Genomic DNA, 17,379 nt, shown 5'->3' with positions numbered 1-17,379 from the left:
AGTGTCACTGAGGTAATTATTAAACAGAAGTAACAGAATGGTCAATACAAGGGGCTTCAGTATACTCTACTTTCTACTTTAGATACACTTGAAATTTTCCATAACAGGAAGAGTAATAAATAATGATAATAATAAACAATGGCTTTACATCACATTGAAAATCCAAATTTCTTGCCAAAGTCACAGAAGGCCATATGCAGGGTTCTAGACCATGGCCAGGTCTTCCCAACCTCTGTGCTCTCTACCTTGAATGCACTTTCTCTCCTTTTTCTCCTAACCCAAGAAGGACACTCTTTCAAGTTTTATTCAAGTCTGTGCTCTAAAGACAACCCCTCAAAGAAGCTTGACCGTCCTATCTAAAAGGGCATCTACTGCACCATTCTTTTATCACCTCATCCTGCTTTCATTTTATACTGCTAAAAGACATGTATTTGTTGTCCATCTTCCCTATCAGAATGAAGCTCGGTGAAGTGTATGGATTTATGTCTTATTCACCACTATATCACCTGAGCCTACTACAACAGTGCCATGAACATGTTCTGATATTTTACAATTAATGAGTGAATATGATATCACAAGACATCACAGACTATATAACAAAGGCAAGAAAAACTTCTTGGATATTGCATTCAGTAATGTTCTTTCACAAAAAAGGAGTCGATACCTATATAGTGAATATATTTTCTAGCTTAGAATACTTGGTCTTAATAAAAATCAAATATTATCAAAAGGAAGAACTTACTGGTGTAAGCTGTTGAGTATTTAATAACTGCTGAAACTGCTGTTGATGAATAAGTATTTGTCTTTGCTGGTCAGAAAGTAATCCTAGTCCTGAGGCACTGAAAAATGATCAGAATTCTTACTTTCTACTAAACACCTCTCAAGTAAATGAAAGACAACTTTCCAATTTGATGTTTAATAAATTAACAAATTTTTAATAACTTTTTAAATACAATTACATACAAATTATTTCTTCTTTCTCTCTCCTATATGCATGTTAACAGCTAAATAACAAGTCATATTGTCAAGATATTTTATTGTATACAAACTATACACTGCTTTTTATAGAATAGTGATGTATGTTTATTAAAAATCATGTATGTTTATTTTTAATTATTCAAGAAAACTTCAGCCCATACAAAGTAACACATAATTATAACAAAGAATACATGCTAACTGATTTGACCTAATCTTTTTAATGGCCAGTAAAATTAAGCACCAAGGAAAAGAGAGCCTGAAGAAATAGCTTAATAGTACCCATGCAAATCCATTTAGAATTTATTCCCCAAAAGAATATTTGATAACATGGCTACAGCCCTCTTATTTTGAACAAATATCCAAATGAAATTCCAAGACAATGAAACCAGTAAGTTTCACTTCCTAGAAATTCAAGATATAGGACCCAATATTTGATTAGAAAATGAACAAAACTACATAGTTGAATTTTAAACCAATATTCCTATGAATCTACACTGTAGTATTATCTTTTTTCAGAGTTTATGCTAACACGAACACAATATACAAGGGAATGAGAAAAATTAACACTGGCTTCATAGATCAAAACCAAGATTTTTAGCAAAGAGTATATTTAATGCTTTATTACTTAAAGTGATTTAGTTTTGTTTGAATTCAAGTTGACTTTCGAAAATACACTCTGTGTATACTCATTTTAAAAGTTTTGGTGATTTGTATTTTCTTAGAGTATATCTGTAAGTAACATATTAAAATCCCAATCTAATAAGACCAACACTGGTACTATGTTGTACCAAAAAAAAAAAAAAAAAAAAAAAGTGAAACATTAGAGTAAATTTCTTACCTGTTAGTCAGTGTAGCTGGCATTGGATGTGTTGCATTAGGTGGTACAGTTGTGTGAGTGAGGGGGGCAGGGTTCTGGGATATTGTGACAGGGGTCGGAATAACCCCATTTAAAGCTCCTACAATGCCATTAATTGCCAGTTGGTTACCTGGCAAAGCTCCAATTATTCCACCCACTGCAGACACAGCAGGAATGTTGGATGTTACAGTCTGCATTCCACTAGCTAGTGCTCCCACTGTCACACCATTGACTTGCTGGACTCCACTAACTCCTGAGCCTGGTTGAGCTGGACTCTGCCCAGCAGGAGGTGGAGTCGAAAGAGCTGAAGAACTGCTGGTGCTTTGTCCACTGGAGGTTAAGTCCTATGCAAGAAAAATTATAAATTTAAATTGTAAACAACATAACAAAATAGTTTAAAATAATTTCAACGATTTGCAATGATATACTATTATTATATACTATTGTTCTCAAGTAAAACAAGTGAAAATAACCACACAAAAATTACCTGATTTAACACAGGAAGAGAATTATCAGGTAAAAAGCTGTTTCCTATATGAGGGCTCTTACTGCTGTTCAAGGAATCAGTAGTAGGAGCTACAACAGTAAAAGACAAAAAAAAATTCATTTATCATTCATTTACCATATTAAATTCTAATATATGTAAGGTTAAAGGCTTATGTAAAAGCTTATTAGAAGCTCATATTAAATATTAAAAACACTTCAATAGTGAGTTTTACCAAAACCAGCTTAAAGAGAATATTGAATATTGTATCTTTAATAAGATCATTATGTAGTAAAATAAATTTTACCATTAAGTTAGGTACTAAGAAGTTAAAGCAAATTCAAGTTGACCACTTAATAGGATCCTTTACACCCTTTGAAAATAACCTATCATTTATTTTCTATATGTTCATGTAACAGCTGACCAGTTATCAGTTACTTATTATGCAAGTGATATTTTCTTTAAGTACAAATTAAATATTTTCATACTCACCAGTCTGTGCTGAAAATGCATGTATTTGATGAGATGGACTAGGATTTGTAGTTATTGTTGGAAAAGGCACTGAAAGCTGTGCATTTAATAGCTGAAGACGCTCCTTTTTGGCAGTCAAGTTTTTAATTTGTTCTTCTAATCTTCGATTTTCAACTTGAAGTTGGTGTAAAGACTTCAACATTCCTAAAACTAGCAAACATTTATTTGGATGAAAAGTCTATACAAAAAATATTTTATGAACCCAGTGTCCACAACCTTAGAAGTAAGTATAGAAATGGTAATATATGGGACTGGCATTAAGGCTTAGCAGGTAAAGCTGCCACCTGAGACACAAGCATCCCATATGTGCACCACCAGTTCGAGTCTCAGCTGTTCCGCGGCCAATCCAGCTCCCTGTTAATGTGCCTGGGAAAGCAGTAGAAGATGGCCCAAGTGCTTGGGCCCCTGCACCCACATGGGAGACCCGGAGAAAGCTCCTGGCTTCCTGGCTTCGAATCGGCCCGCCTCCAGCCATTGTGGCCAGCTGGGGAGTGAACCAGTGGATAGAAGAGCTCCCTCTCTGCCTCTGCCTCTGCCTCTCTGTAATTCTGCCTTTCAAATAAATAAATCTTTTAAGAAAAAAACATAAAGGGAGATTATTAATGATAACCACTTACTTTCCTCAAAATAAAAGTTCTATTAAAAATCTGAAGTGCTTGCCATGATTTGTTCATTAAATTCCTATTTAAAATGGAAAAGGATCACACTAATATCCTTTTCCATAATAAAGAGCACACATTTTTGCTTACTGCTCAGTTTGCACTAAGCCTGTCCTCAGATCCTTGGCAGGAAAAGACTTCCATTTCAGTTGCGGCTCAGAATGTTGGTCTGCAGGCCACCCAGCAGGGAGCGCTGTGTGTGCACCCCTGCCACCTCTCTGTTTCCAGAGAAAGGTGCATGCCTGTAAACAGGCTTTCTGTCCTATTCCATCTCCTCAAATACTGTTTCAACTCTTTCTATTAGGATCTCCCAACTGACAATACAGAGTGCTGCTCTTAGGCCATGGTGACAGACACGTTAAAAATTCTATGTATTAAGAAGTATTTGTTTAACCCAACCTCAAGGCCTTCAAAAGACAAAACCCTACTGGTACAGCCACATATGGTCATTTCCCAAGGATTTAAGTTATATCCCTTCTCAAGATCCCACAAAGAAGTCCTTAGTGTGCCCAAATGAGATGAAATAAGACTAAGCTAAACCTGTCCTCAAGCTATCATGTTTAAAGGATTATCCTGGCATGAATTACCTTAAAATTAGCATTTTTGTCAGAGAATCATTAATAAAGATATCAATTTATGGCACTTAGCTCACAAACAATAGAGTAAAATGGTTTTAATAAAGCACCAAAGTTTAATTTTAAATCAATGAAGACCATCTATTTTTCTTCTCAAAACATATCTCCTTAACCAAAGTTAAGAACAATTCTCTAGCTAACCACCACCTGTTGTAACTCTTTTTGGCATTAATCACCCAAGGCTCTAATAGTTAAAACTGGAAAGATATTAAATATGCGTATATTATATAATATACAATTCAGTAAATATATGATAAACATATTAATTTAATATATAATTCAGTAATTACTTTTCTCCTCCAAATTGTAAAATTTAGAAATTAAGTGGCTATACTTGATTACATACAATTTTAAAAAATTCTACAGTTTTCTTCAATTAAGCTAAAAGAAGATTGAGCTCATGTTCATGTTCATCTTCATCCATCTGTCTTTATTTAAAGGCAAGAAAACAAATACTTACTGTCACTAGGAGTACCCTGTTCTAATAAAAATTGTTGTCCTTCACTCCACTGCCTCTCCAAAAGCTGTTCTATGCTCGCTGCTACTGGAGGCAGATTTTCTAAACTGTTGTTGCCTGGTTGATCATAGCGAATCTGTAAGCTGCTTACAGGGGATCTGTTGAAAATAAAGATGGAGAATGCTTTTAAGAAGAGTTCATTAAAGTTTCTTACCTTATGCTGACCTTTTTTTCCTGTACAAGTTTTCTAACACCAAGCTGCTAATGCCAGAAGTATCAAGTTCCTGGATTTATAAAACCACAATCTACCCTAAAATTGAGTAATTATCATTCTTCTTCCCCAAATTATGAAATCAAAGGAATGGTGACCATAATAGGTAATTAGAAACCACTAGAAAATATAAACATACCACCAGTAATCTCAGAAATAAGCTGAAAAAGAACTTGAACTTGATACGGCTTTATTTATTTATTTATTTATTTATTTATTTATTTATTTATTTATTTTTGGACAGGCATAGACAGAGACAGAGAGAAAGGTCTTCCTTCCATAGGTTCACCCCCTCCTGGTCTCTCATGCGGGTGCAGGGCCCACGCACTTGGGCCATCCTCCACTGCCCTCCCGGGCCACAGCAGAGAGCTGGACTGGAAGAGGAGCAACCGGGACAGAATCAGGCACCCCAACCGGGACTAGAACCCTGGGTGCCAGCACCTCAGGCGGAGGAATAGCCTAGTGAGCCACGGTGTCGGCCTGATACAGCTTTATAAAATAAAATTATAAATATTTCACAATAACTAGAAGGGGAAAAAAATTTCCACTATTCTGACTTAGAATACAGCATATCAGAATAACATGTGACACCAGCATCCCAAATGGGTATTGGTTCAAGTAAGTCCTGGTTGCTCCAGTTCAGATCCAACTCCCTGCTAATATGCCTGGGAAAGCAGCAGAGGATGGCCCAAGTCCTTGGGTGCCTGCACCCATGTGGGAGACCCAGAAGAAGCTTCTGGCTTTGGATAGGCCCAGCTCCAGCTGTTGAGGCCATTTGGGGAGTGAACCAGTGGACCAAATACCTCTCTCTCTCCCTAACCCTGCCTTTCAAATAAAAAATAAATAGATCTTAAAAAAAAAAAAAAAAAAAAAAACCTTGCCTTGCCAATTCTGTGTGAAAGTTCAATCAAATCAGATAAACTAACAATTTTAAAACAATCTATTGTTATAATTCAAAATTACTTATTTTCAAGTATTTATTTCTAGTAGTAACCATTTAATCAACCCTTCTAAAACAAATAGTATTTATATTATCTTAAATTACTAAATGTGGCCATTTCAGGTCTCCAGCCTCCATTCTAACATAACACATTAGTTAAGGAGCTTGAGAGTTTCCAAAATGTTTCCACATAACCCTAATTTCCTCATATGATAATCTTCAATAACCTAATGAGAAATAAAAACCTGGTTTTTTTGGCTCCATTTCCAAATCAGGAAACAAGGTTAGACTTTAATGACTTGTCCAAAGACACACCGCTAGAAAATGGTAGCAGTCAGGGCTACATCTGAGGCCTACCAGGAATCTAGAAGTGTTGCTGCTACGCAGCCTTAATATGCTTCTCTACAAAATTTCTTTAAATAAGAAGGTAAACAAATAGAGCTTTTTATTCCAGTGTAAACATCATATACTACAAATAGCTGACCATCCCTCTTGAAATAGCACATTATGCCATTACAATTCAGGTTATTACATTTTAGGCTTATTTTGAAAGCAACACAAAGTTAGAAATACACTCTAAAAATAATCTTGTACCAATTATTATGGTAATACCTGTTTAAACAAAAAAGAAAACACACTGAACAAAAGAGAACTTAGGGATTTTGAGTAATTTCTGGAAGACTTATGTGATATTTTTAGTGCAAAGGGGGCACAAAACACATGAGCAAAATTCTATTAACTTTCTTCTTTGAAAAGCGAAACATAACAGATATAATAGAAATAATTACAATTTATAACCATAGACCAGTCAGATAATTTTATAATTGTATACTTCAGATCCATGGTTTCCAAAAAGGGATATTTAATTTTCTATAGAGGTCAAGCAGTAAAAACAATACTACTCTTAATTCACTCAGGAATTATCAGGGAAAAAGCAGTACTACTAAAATTAGAGGTTAGTGGTCTAATGTCTATCATGAGAAAGAGGATTTTCCTTAACTGACATTCCACCAAATGTAATACAGTCATACTATTACTTATGGTTTGTCATCATATAAAAATGTTTACTTTTTAACAGAATCTCTTCTGTACTTGAAGACTCTAAAAAAGAAGACTCTAAAAAGGATTCTTTTGTCTTGTGCTCTACTGTCAACCAATCTAACTTGATGCTGAGTTTACAAAATTAGAAAATAGAGAAAACAAACCAGTAGGTGCAGTAAGTTGAAAAAAATGGAATAAAGTACAATGATAGCTATCACCAGAGTTCCCATATTCTATTAACTGACACAATGTTACAAACCACTATTCAGTTTCATAATTTCATATTTCCTAATTAATTATAATAAATGTGGTCCAATAGTATCTAACACAATTTTATAAAACATGTAATACCTTTGTCATACTCTGATACAAACATTGTTAAGAATCAGGAGAATTTTAGAGTTCTACCAGAAGAGCTTTGTTTACTGAAATAGAAACTGCACAATGCGATGTTAAGTGCACTGCTCACAACACAGCTGAAACTGGAACCCCAAGTTCAAAGTCTTGAGTTTGCAGCTTTAAGAGATTTTAAAGACTGTTTATGAGCAAAACTAATTCCCCAAATCAATGCATTAATAGTACCAGCAACTAAATATACAGATGATAAAAATCAGGGTTCAAATTGATTGGAAACATAAAAGATATCCTTTTAGCTTAAAAACCTAATCATGTGTTTAAATTAATACCCAAATTAACTTAGAATCATTTTTCTTGACTGTCTTCTTATCTCCAGAATGCTTTTACAGCCTCAAAAATGTACACTCACTGATATGAGATAACAAAGTTTCCAAATCGCAAAACCTTTCCTTTGCCTACTCTCAGCAGTGTAAATAGTGCTTACCGTGGAGAGAGACTTCCTCGGGGTGAGCTTCCTCTGCCAACCAGGCTGCGGCTATTGTCTCCAAGATCTTGATCTGCAGTGTAAATATTTCAGAACTGATAAAGTGACTCTCTTACTAGATAAGCGGTTTTAAGCTCTTGCCCTGATTTCTCCAAAAACATACATTAAACCTTTACCACTATCTTTGCAGCTACTATGAAGGTAGAAGATGGGGCATGTTGCTGGTTTAGAACTGCTGAACTGTGGCATGTAAGGCGTTGTCCCTACACGTTTTTGTGGGTGTAGAAGGCCATGGATTATGTTCTGCTCTTTCATTCCTTTCAATTTTACAGCACAGAAGCGTGGTTTGCATTTGCAGTACCCTCCCCTCAGCCACTTTTAATTTCTACGGTTAAAGTAATGAATCACAGCTGTGGACAGCTAATCTGTATGCTTATCACAGCAAATCCGTATGCTTTGTATTTTTTAACACTTTACATCCCAAACCAAGTTATAAAGTGTATTTACACAAAGCTGCACATGAGAAATTATTTGGTACATGGATCCTCACACCAAGAAATTCTAAATAAACAAAAAAAAAGATGAAAATAAAGAATTCTGTATTTAAAAAAATTTTTAAGCCTCCCAAATCTTCCTAATTAAACATCAAATATCTCTGCTTGAAAAGTAACTTGTATCTCCCTCATTCACCCTATCTGGTCTCTTACAATGCTCTGGTCCGCTTATTCGGAGTCAAGTAACCTCTGACCCTTAAAGGGTAAAGACATGACTGATCCATTCTTGGGGAACTGCTAAACCCATTCCCTTCCCCCAAACAGGCATGACTACTTGGACATGTCAACAAATCCTTAAGGGTGGAATGAAACAAAGCAAATCCAGTGGCTCATTAAAACCATGCAAGAGGCAACTGCTACAAAATGTCAACTAGTAAAAATGCACAGGATTACTAAACACTGTAGAAATTCTCTAACAGGATTTTTTTTTAAACCAAGTTTGTGTAATGCAATTTCATGAATTATGCAAATAAAGATTTAGGCTAGTCACAGAAAAGCCCAGTGTTATGTTACTTTCCTTGCACAGAACTGAGAACTGAACACATCAATCACGGAAGTCACAGGAGACATGGTTGCATTCCTGCTGCTGATGGCTCTGCTTAAACATTTACATTTCAGACAGTAAAACAGCACAGCATACTACTCACTTCCAACTCTGATTCTTTTGGTTAAGAAAAAGGACACAATTCTCTATTAACCACACCCTTAGACATTTTTCAAATGAGTTCAGAAGGGGGTAGGAGAGGCAATTACATCGGGTAGAGTAGAATTTTAGAGTTTAATAATTCTTGAAAACTTACCTGTTTGACTGTTTTCAGTCTGAGCTATAAGAGCTGCCATTGATGGATTTGTATTTAATCTATTGCCATACATATGAGATGGTGCCTGACTAAGAGAGGATCCAGATAGAGTATTTGCCTAAATAAAAAGAATTATAAGTTAACTCTATTTGAAAATATCTTAATGTTTTTCCTTCTAATATATCTAGTAATTATTCTCTGCAACAAGGATAGTATAAGCAAGAATCCCTAACTTTTTAAAAAGCAGATTTTTATTCTTACTTGGTTTTGCCAATTGAACATGTGAATTTTTGAAAAATCGCATCACTACAAACTAAAGAAAAAAATGAAACACTGGCACACTCAAAAAACTATTCTTGCTTTTAATTTTCAAAGTAGCTGGTTCATAGTGAAGCCCAGCGGCACAGTAGCCATGTGGATATACAACTACTTATTTAATCTTGTTAAACCATTTATAAATAAGGCAGGTAGACAACAGATTGTCTAACAAAATACCATAATCTCTTATATCACAAGCTGGTTAAGGAAGTAAAAACTTCCAACTACTATTACTAGTATTTTAAGTACATGGAGCCATACTGCCATTGCTTAACTCTGTCATTAGTAAAACCTGCACACTATTTTGTTACTTCCTATTTTGATAGACTTGGAAGCCTGCTGCTTTTTCTGTTTTGTTTTGTTTTGTTTTGTTTTTAAAAGAAAGCAAATAGGCATCACAAGTATGCTTTCTATACAATGCAGGGCTCAACGAATCACAGCTCTGCCCTGACCCCATATAAGGCACTGTCTTTTTGGCAGAAAGCCAGCTCAACTAACTGAAGAGCTCGTCCAAAGTTTGTAATTCATTCATGTTGCTAACCACAATTCTGAAGGCCTCTCCTGGGACCTGTGCCAAACAAGCGAAAATGAACCCTTAAACAGATGAAGCTAAAGAGGCTGGCCAAAGTATTGCATAATCCAATGTAATAAAAATGCCTCCTTTGATGTGCATGCTCTCTCCCACTTTCCAAGAATATTACAACCTTAAAATGTGGCATTTTGAAGCAAATCTCCTATACTCAAAATACTGTTACTCACTGGGCTGAAATAATTTTCAGATTTAACAGAAACACAAATTTTAAAGTAGACTTCTTGTTCATGAATGAAATTGAGCATAAGCTTTATCAAATGAAATCACTGCATAATTATTTTTAGAACAAAAATCTAGGAAACAATTACAAAGAACCAAAGCACTTCTAACATAAAGAAGCTAAATAACAGCAGAACAAAAGATGTGGGACACTGTGACATGTATAACTGCACACAAGAGACAAAGATGATATAGTACTTATAACAAGCAAATATTACAGAGAATTAACTATGTTTCTGGATAGTCTCATATCCTAACATTATATCTTGGCCTTTAGCCAACTTATTAACCATGAAAACTGTACTTTTACAATTCATAAAAATAGTGGCAAGATACAGAATCCTCTCCTTGCTTATCAATGTTTCAAATAGTGTGTTTCATACTTCACATTATAATTATGGAAATCCAATGTGTCAATTTCTGTGTTTCATTTTTTCAATTAAAGCTACATACAAAGTCAATGCACTTTTTCTTACAAAGTCCTGTTTAGCAATCAATTACCCTTCAGTAAAAGGTAAAAGGTTTACCTCTCTAGTCTTAGCTACTCACAAAATAACTTAGAACAAGAAAAATAAAAAATAAACCTGACTCAGATGAACCAGATATCACCAGACTATGTGTTAAATAAGTCTCAGATACCACAAACTGAAAAATTCCTTTTGCAGAGCCAACTGACTCCTACTATAGACACAATTCGAGAATAATCAACTAAGCATACAATAGAATAGAGGCAGAAAATTAATTAGAAGGAGGAAGAAAAACTACCATCTTGAGAGAGCTTTTGGCAGCAAGAAGTAACAGCTAACAGCAAGAGATGAGAGAATAAAAAATTAGTAAGAGTGAGGATGCTACAGAGTGTATGTAGAGGAGGTGGGGAGGAGCTAGTCCTCAAAGAACTGGTACCTCTAGATGCCCTAGCACCTGCAAAGCAAGCCAACATGCTTAGCCTTCTGTCCTTCCATATTTGTGCAGTCATCTCTGTGGTAAAATAGCTCAATTTTAACTAATACTACACCACTTAGAATGTCTCTTTAGCTCCAATTACAAGTCAGTAGGTAAGACTCAAACTACCCAAATCCTCAGAAATATACTTTTTGTAGGAAGGGTCCCTTCTGCTAAGAACTTCATATTTATATTTATTAGCTTAAAATTTCAGAGGCCAGAAATTTTCTGGATCAAGTCTTCAAATTATCTTATTTTCTCTATCATTGGGGCCACTATACTAAAAGCAAAATAAAAAGCAATACAGCATATGACCATAAACAGATTGAAAATAAAAGTTAAAATTTTAGCACATCACAAAGCAGAAAACTCTACTTTTAAAAGATGACGGCAGAATTAAAATAAAATGAGAATATTATCTTCAATGATCTATTTCCCAAGATATTGAAATGGTTAACAACAACAAAAAAGCTGATATTTAAAAATTTTTTTAATTTTGCACTTTAAAAAATTACTACATTTCCCTCAATAAGACACTTTCAAAAGAGAAATCAAAACAAGTTATTAGTTTTCCTAATAGAATTGTTTTGGAATACTAAAACATCTAGTCATTCTACATTAATTCCTGCTGGAAAACTCAAGTCATGAACATCATTTTAAAGTGAGTAGCAAGGGACTAGCATTGTGGTACAGTGGGTTAAGCTGTCACCTACAATGCCTGCATCTCATATAGGCACCTGTTCAAGTACTAGTTGCATAATTTCCAATTCAGCTTCCTGCTAATGTACCTGGAGAAAGCAGAAGATAGCCCAAGTACTTGGGTGCCTGCCAGATACACCTGCCATATGCATGGGAGATTCAGATGTTGTTCCAGATTCCTGGCTTCCACTGTGCCCATTCAGGGTGTGAGCCAGAGAATGGATGATATCTGTCTCCCTCCCTCTCTGTACGACTCTGCCTTTCAAATAAATAAATAAGTAAATGAATGAAAGCATGAATGGAGTGGGTAACAAGGTTACCAATGACTCCATAAATATCTATCATGACTCGCCACGGCATGAAATAATATTTGGAATTGGTTAATGCTGGGTACCCTTGATGATCCTTTCTGTTGATGCCTCCAGACCGGGGGGGGGGGGGGGAGACAGTCCACATTTTTAAAGTTCTCACAACTTAATAGCAGAAAAGATGGATAAGTGAGAGAACTGAGAAAAGAAAGATTACTTTAAAAAGTATAGACAAGAAGTCCAGTATTTTTTAAAGCTCAAAAATCATTGTCATTAACAAGTGAAAGTACTAAGATTCAGAGGGATGCAAAGAAGTCCATGTTAATGAGGAGAAAACAGTTACAAAGCATAAAGTGCTCTGAGAGAGTTTACAGAAAAGAAATCTGGAACAAAGAACAAAGGAAACCTTACTATACATGCACTTCTATACAACATACTATACATGGGATATGGATTTACAAAATGCATTGAAAGTGAATTTCTAATGTACTGTAAGTCTGCTTCAGAAAATAAAATATAAAGCCTAGAAATTCTTTTTGGAGGAAACTACCTATATTTTATGACATTTCAGTTTCATTATGCTCAGGTAAGAAAAATGGCTATTATGGATACGTATTCTTCTTGGATCTATACTGATAGTGTAAGAATAGAATTGTTGGGGCTGATGCTGTGGTACAGTGGGTTAAAGCCCTGGCCCGCAGCACCAGCACCCCAATGGGCGCCAGTTCTTAGCAGCTCCACTTCAAGTCCAGCTCCCTGCTAATGCTGCTGGCAAAGAAGCAGAGGATGGCCCAAGTCCTTGGGTCCCTGCATCCATGTAGGAGACCAGGAAGAAGCTCCTGGCTCCTGATTTCAGATCAGCTCAGCTCCCACCATTGCGACCATTTGGGGAGTGAACCAGTGGATGGAAGACCTCGATTGCTCTCTGTCTCTACCTCTCTCTGTAACTCTATCAAATAAATAAAAATATTTTTTTAAAGAATAGAGTTGTTGACAGCAGAAAGTGAATGAAGGATATTCATGATATACGTGAATTCTTGTCCTGATTGCAATCTTTCTATACATCTAAAATTATTTCAAGACAGTAAGTAACTACTGCCATAATAAACTTCTGGGTTTATTTTTTTGGTGTTGTTTTTAAAGGCAAAGTTATAGAGAGGCAGAGGTAGAGAGAGACACAGAGAAGTCTTCCACCACAGCTTTATTCCCCAAGCTGGGCCTATCCAAAGCCAGGAGCCAGGAGCCAGGAGCCAGGAGCTTCTTCTAGGTCTCTCACGTGGGTGCGGGAACCCAAGGACTTGAGCCATCTTCAGCAGAAAGCTGGATCTGAAGCGGAACAGCTGGGACTCAAACTCGTGCCCATATGGGATGCCAGCACCACAGGCAGAAGCTTAGCCTACTAAGCCACAACACTGGCCTCCAAACTTCTATTTTAACAAGCAATATATGATCTCTTAAAAAGCCTCCATAAGAATAATAACCAAAAGGAAACCACTTCCCTTCAAGATGTTTTTTAATATTTAATCTAACATTCTAGTAAAAACTTCACTAAGAGTAATATTACTTTATATAAGGACCCAAGAACGGTAGATCAAAAATGAGTTGAATGATAACTGAAGTAAATCTGAAAGTATGTTTAGGTGTCCACACTGAAGAATACGTTATTTAGAAATTTAGAGTAATAAGGTACTGAAATCTAGAAAAACTGCAAGCCTCTAATAAGACTCACACAAATAAATACAGTATTTTTTAAGTAGTCTGACATACCACATAGAAATATGAACAAGCCTGAAACTTCACCTACTAATGTTCACCTCTTATATTTTAAACTTCTACCTAGGACCACAGAGATATTTTAAAAGAGCTCTAGTTGTAAAGCAGCAACTATACCAAATTCCTAGGCATCTGGCTCCTTCCAAAGGAGTTAGTTATGTATAGAAAGCAGTCAAGCTAAGACTATTTAATTATCTGAATATAAGACTTAAAAGTGGGTATGTTTTGGGTAGATTTTCCCTCTCCCTAATGTTGACAAAAATATAAAGAAAAACAAGAGGAATTAGGCTTGAAAGAATTATACCTATGAAAATTTCACATTTGCAAAGTATTATAGGAGTAAATCATCTAGAGGTAAATTTTAAACTTCATACTTAAATCATACAGGGCAAGCTGTAGCAAGCATTTTTTAAAATGCATAATTAACCTATCAATAAACATTAAAGTCAGATGATTAAACAAGCCTAAAATACAGCAGCTTCTTCTTTAGGCTCTCCAATACTAACATTTAAACACTTCTCTTTTTTAAAGATGTAATTATTTACTTGAAAGTCTGAGTGACAAAGAGAGGAGGGGAGGCATCAGATGGTTTACTCCTCAGATGGCTGCAACAGCCACGAGTGGGCCAGGCAGAAGCCAGAAGCCAGGAGCCAGGAGCTTCATCCGTGCTTCCCACTAGGATGGCAGGAGCCCAAATATTTGAGCTATCTTCCACTGTTTTCCTCAGCCCATTAGAAGGGAGTTGGATAAGAAGTGGAGCAGGGACCAGTGATGTGGCATAGCAGGTTAAGCCTCTGCCTGGGTTCAAGACCCAGCTGCTCCACTTCCGATTTGGCTCCTTCCTAATGGGCCTTCATGACTGGGCCCCTGCAACCACTTGGGAAACCCAAAACAACTCCATGTACTCCCCAGAAGAAACTCCAGGTTCCTGGCTTCAGGTGGACTCAGCCCCAGCCTTTGTGGCTATTTAAATGGGGAGGAAATCAACTGATGGAAGATATCTCTCTTTCTTTCTCTGTTCTCTCCTCCTCTTTCTTTTAACTGTGCCTTTCGAATAAATTGGGGAAAAAAAATCCTGCCACCATTTGGGCAGACAAGTCAAATGAAAAATTAAATTTACCTTTAAAAAACACAACAGGAGCTAGCTTTCTGGCATAGTGGGTAAAGCCACCACCTGCAGTGCCAGCATCCCAAATGGGGGCCAGTTCAAGAGCAAGACTGCTCCACTTCCCACCCAGCTCTGTGCGATAGCCTAGGAAAGCAGTAGAAGACAGCCCAAGTCATTGGGCCCCTGCTCCCACATGGGAGACCTGGAGGAAACTCCTGGCTCTTGGCTTCAGACTGGAGCAGCTCTGGCCATTGCAGCCATTTGGGGAGTGAAAAGAGCGGACAGAAGACTTCTCTCTCTGCTTCTGCCTCTCTCTAACTCTTCCTTTCAAATAAATAAATAAATAAATCTTTTTAAAAAAGTTAAAAAATTAATAAAGTAAAATAAGTTAAGCATCCAAGACAAAAATCAGTGCCTATATGGGATGCTGGCATCACAAGTGGCAGCTTTACCCACTATGCCATGACACTGGCCCCTATTTCTTTATTATATTCATTGGAGAATTTTACCAATTATACTCTGATATTAACTGTGGATATATTTCAGAGATTAAAATCTATTTCCTTAAGAAACATCTAATATCTAATATCTTAAGAAAATAGATTGTGGGGCTGGCGCTGTGGTGCAGCGGGTTAAAGCCCTGGCCTGAAGCACCCAGCATCCCATATGGGTACCAGTTCTAGTCCTGGCTGCTCCACTGTTGATCCAGCTCTCTGCTATGGCCTGGGAAAGCAGTGGAGGATGGCCCAAGTCCTTGGGCCCCTGCACCCACATGGGAGACCCAGAAGCTCCTGGCTTCGGATCAGTGCAACTCCGACCATTGCAGCCATTTGGGGAGTGAACCAGTGGATGGAGGATCTCTCTCTCTCTCTCTCTCTCTCTTTGTCTGTCTCTATCTCTCTCTGTAACTCTTTCAAATAAATAAAATCTTAAAAAAAAAAAAAAAAAAGAAAGAAAACAGTGTACAAATGCTTCATTATGAAATAATATTTGAATATAAATATAATATAATGAATGAAATGGTATTAAACATAATTATGTATTTTTTTGGACTTGCAAACATGGTATGTTTGACCAGAATTTTCCAGGAAAAGTATAAATGAACATTAGACAGGGACAGGAGAATAAAGGAAAGTTTCATATAGTCTCCTGCTCCACTCAAACTTTACACTATGAAACATATTCTGATAACAGACGCCATTTCTGTGTCAGCTACCACCAGAGTAAGGCTTTAATACTCATCTTGTGATAAGAGATGAAACCAAGTGTGAACAACATTCAGGTCCCATGAGTAGCCTGACTGTTGAAGCTGTCAGGTTCAATTGCATCATTCCACATTACTCAATGCCCCAAACTGCTCCCTAATTGTTAAGAGCTTAACATATTCAAAACCATTGTTTAGGCTAATGCTGAAATGCCCCACAACTGAGTTTTCATAAAGTAAGGAGGGATTAAAGTGTAGTTAAACAGCTACTGAACATTCATGATTGGACAACAGGACTATATAGAACAACCAACCAATTCTAAGTAGGTTGTTTAATTGGTTAATATCTAATCAATATATCTTTTGTTGGGGGAAAGAGGGTGGGAATTAAGTTCCCCAAAGACAACTATGGAGATAATTTTAGATCTAGAGAAGAAACTTAATCCACAGGTGAACCTAAAATTAGCTGGCTAAAATTAATATATTTATATTAGCATATTATTATGAGTTTTAACAGAAAATAGTAATATTTTTGAGAAAGAAAATGTTTCTATACAATTTATTCCCTCGCTGGTAATCAAGCTGTTTCTGTAAGAGTTGAAATTAATTCATTAATTTTATGTATTTATCACATAACTGTAATGAAGGTAGGACAGGTACTTAAAGGCATTCGAACTTTAGATATGAGGCTAACAAAAAAAAAAAAAAACAATTCAAGGTAACAGTAGTGAGTAGCAAAGCTTCTGTAATTCAGGAACTCTATGACACAAAATGTCTATTGTGTATTGCGTCATCAAAATAGACACAGAACTCTAACAGTGGTTTTCAAAGTAATGCCTCTTACCAGGAGAGGCACACAGTGGGAAGATCATTTTTAGAGTAATTAATTAGTGATTAGAGGGCAGATTAAGAAATTGATTCCAGGCCGGCGCCGCAGCTCACTAGGTTAATCCTCCGCCTTGCGGCGCCGGCACACCGGGTTCTAGTCCCGGTCAGGGCGCTAGATTCTGTCCCGGTTGCCCCTCTTCCAGGCCAGCTCTCTGCTGTGGCCAGGGAGTGCAGAGGAGGATGGCCCAAGTGCTTGGGCCCTGCACCCCATGGGAGACCAGGATAAGTACCTGGCTCCTGCCACTGGATCAGCGCGGTGCGCCGGCCATTGGAGGGTGAAC

General features: G+C 36.7%; 1 protein-coding gene across 50 annotated transcripts in view; it reads right to left on the bottom strand.

The window, feature by feature from the left end:
* The window catches only part of MLLT10 (MLLT10 histone lysine methyltransferase DOT1L cofactor), a 217,488-nt gene that overhangs the window by 10,190 nt on the left and 189,919 nt on the right, over positions 1-17,379 (bottom strand). For all 50 annotated transcript variants that reach the window (XM_070055479.1, XM_051820635.2, XM_051820633.2 and 47 more), the window contains 7 exons: positions 9,048-9,165; positions 7,694-7,766; positions 4,604-4,758; positions 2,811-2,999; positions 2,322-2,410; positions 1,817-2,178; positions 743-839 (listed from right to left, as the gene is read on the bottom strand). In XM_070055479.1, the coding sequence (XP_069911580.1) occupies positions 743-839; positions 1,817-2,178; positions 2,322-2,410; positions 2,811-2,999; positions 4,604-4,758; positions 7,694-7,766; positions 9,048-9,165 (1,083 nt within the window). The remainder of the gene's footprint in view (positions 1-742; positions 840-1,816; positions 2,179-2,321; positions 2,411-2,810; positions 3,000-4,603; positions 4,759-7,693; positions 7,767-9,047; positions 9,166-17,379) is intronic.

This window comes from Oryctolagus cuniculus, chromosome 13 (genome assembly GCF_964237555.1).
Source record: "Oryctolagus cuniculus chromosome 13, mOryCun1.1, whole genome shotgun sequence".
In the NCBI taxonomy this organism is placed as follows: Eukaryota; Metazoa; Chordata; class Mammalia; order Lagomorpha; family Leporidae; genus Oryctolagus; species Oryctolagus cuniculus.
This window is presented reverse-complemented; position numbering and strand designations above follow the sequence as displayed.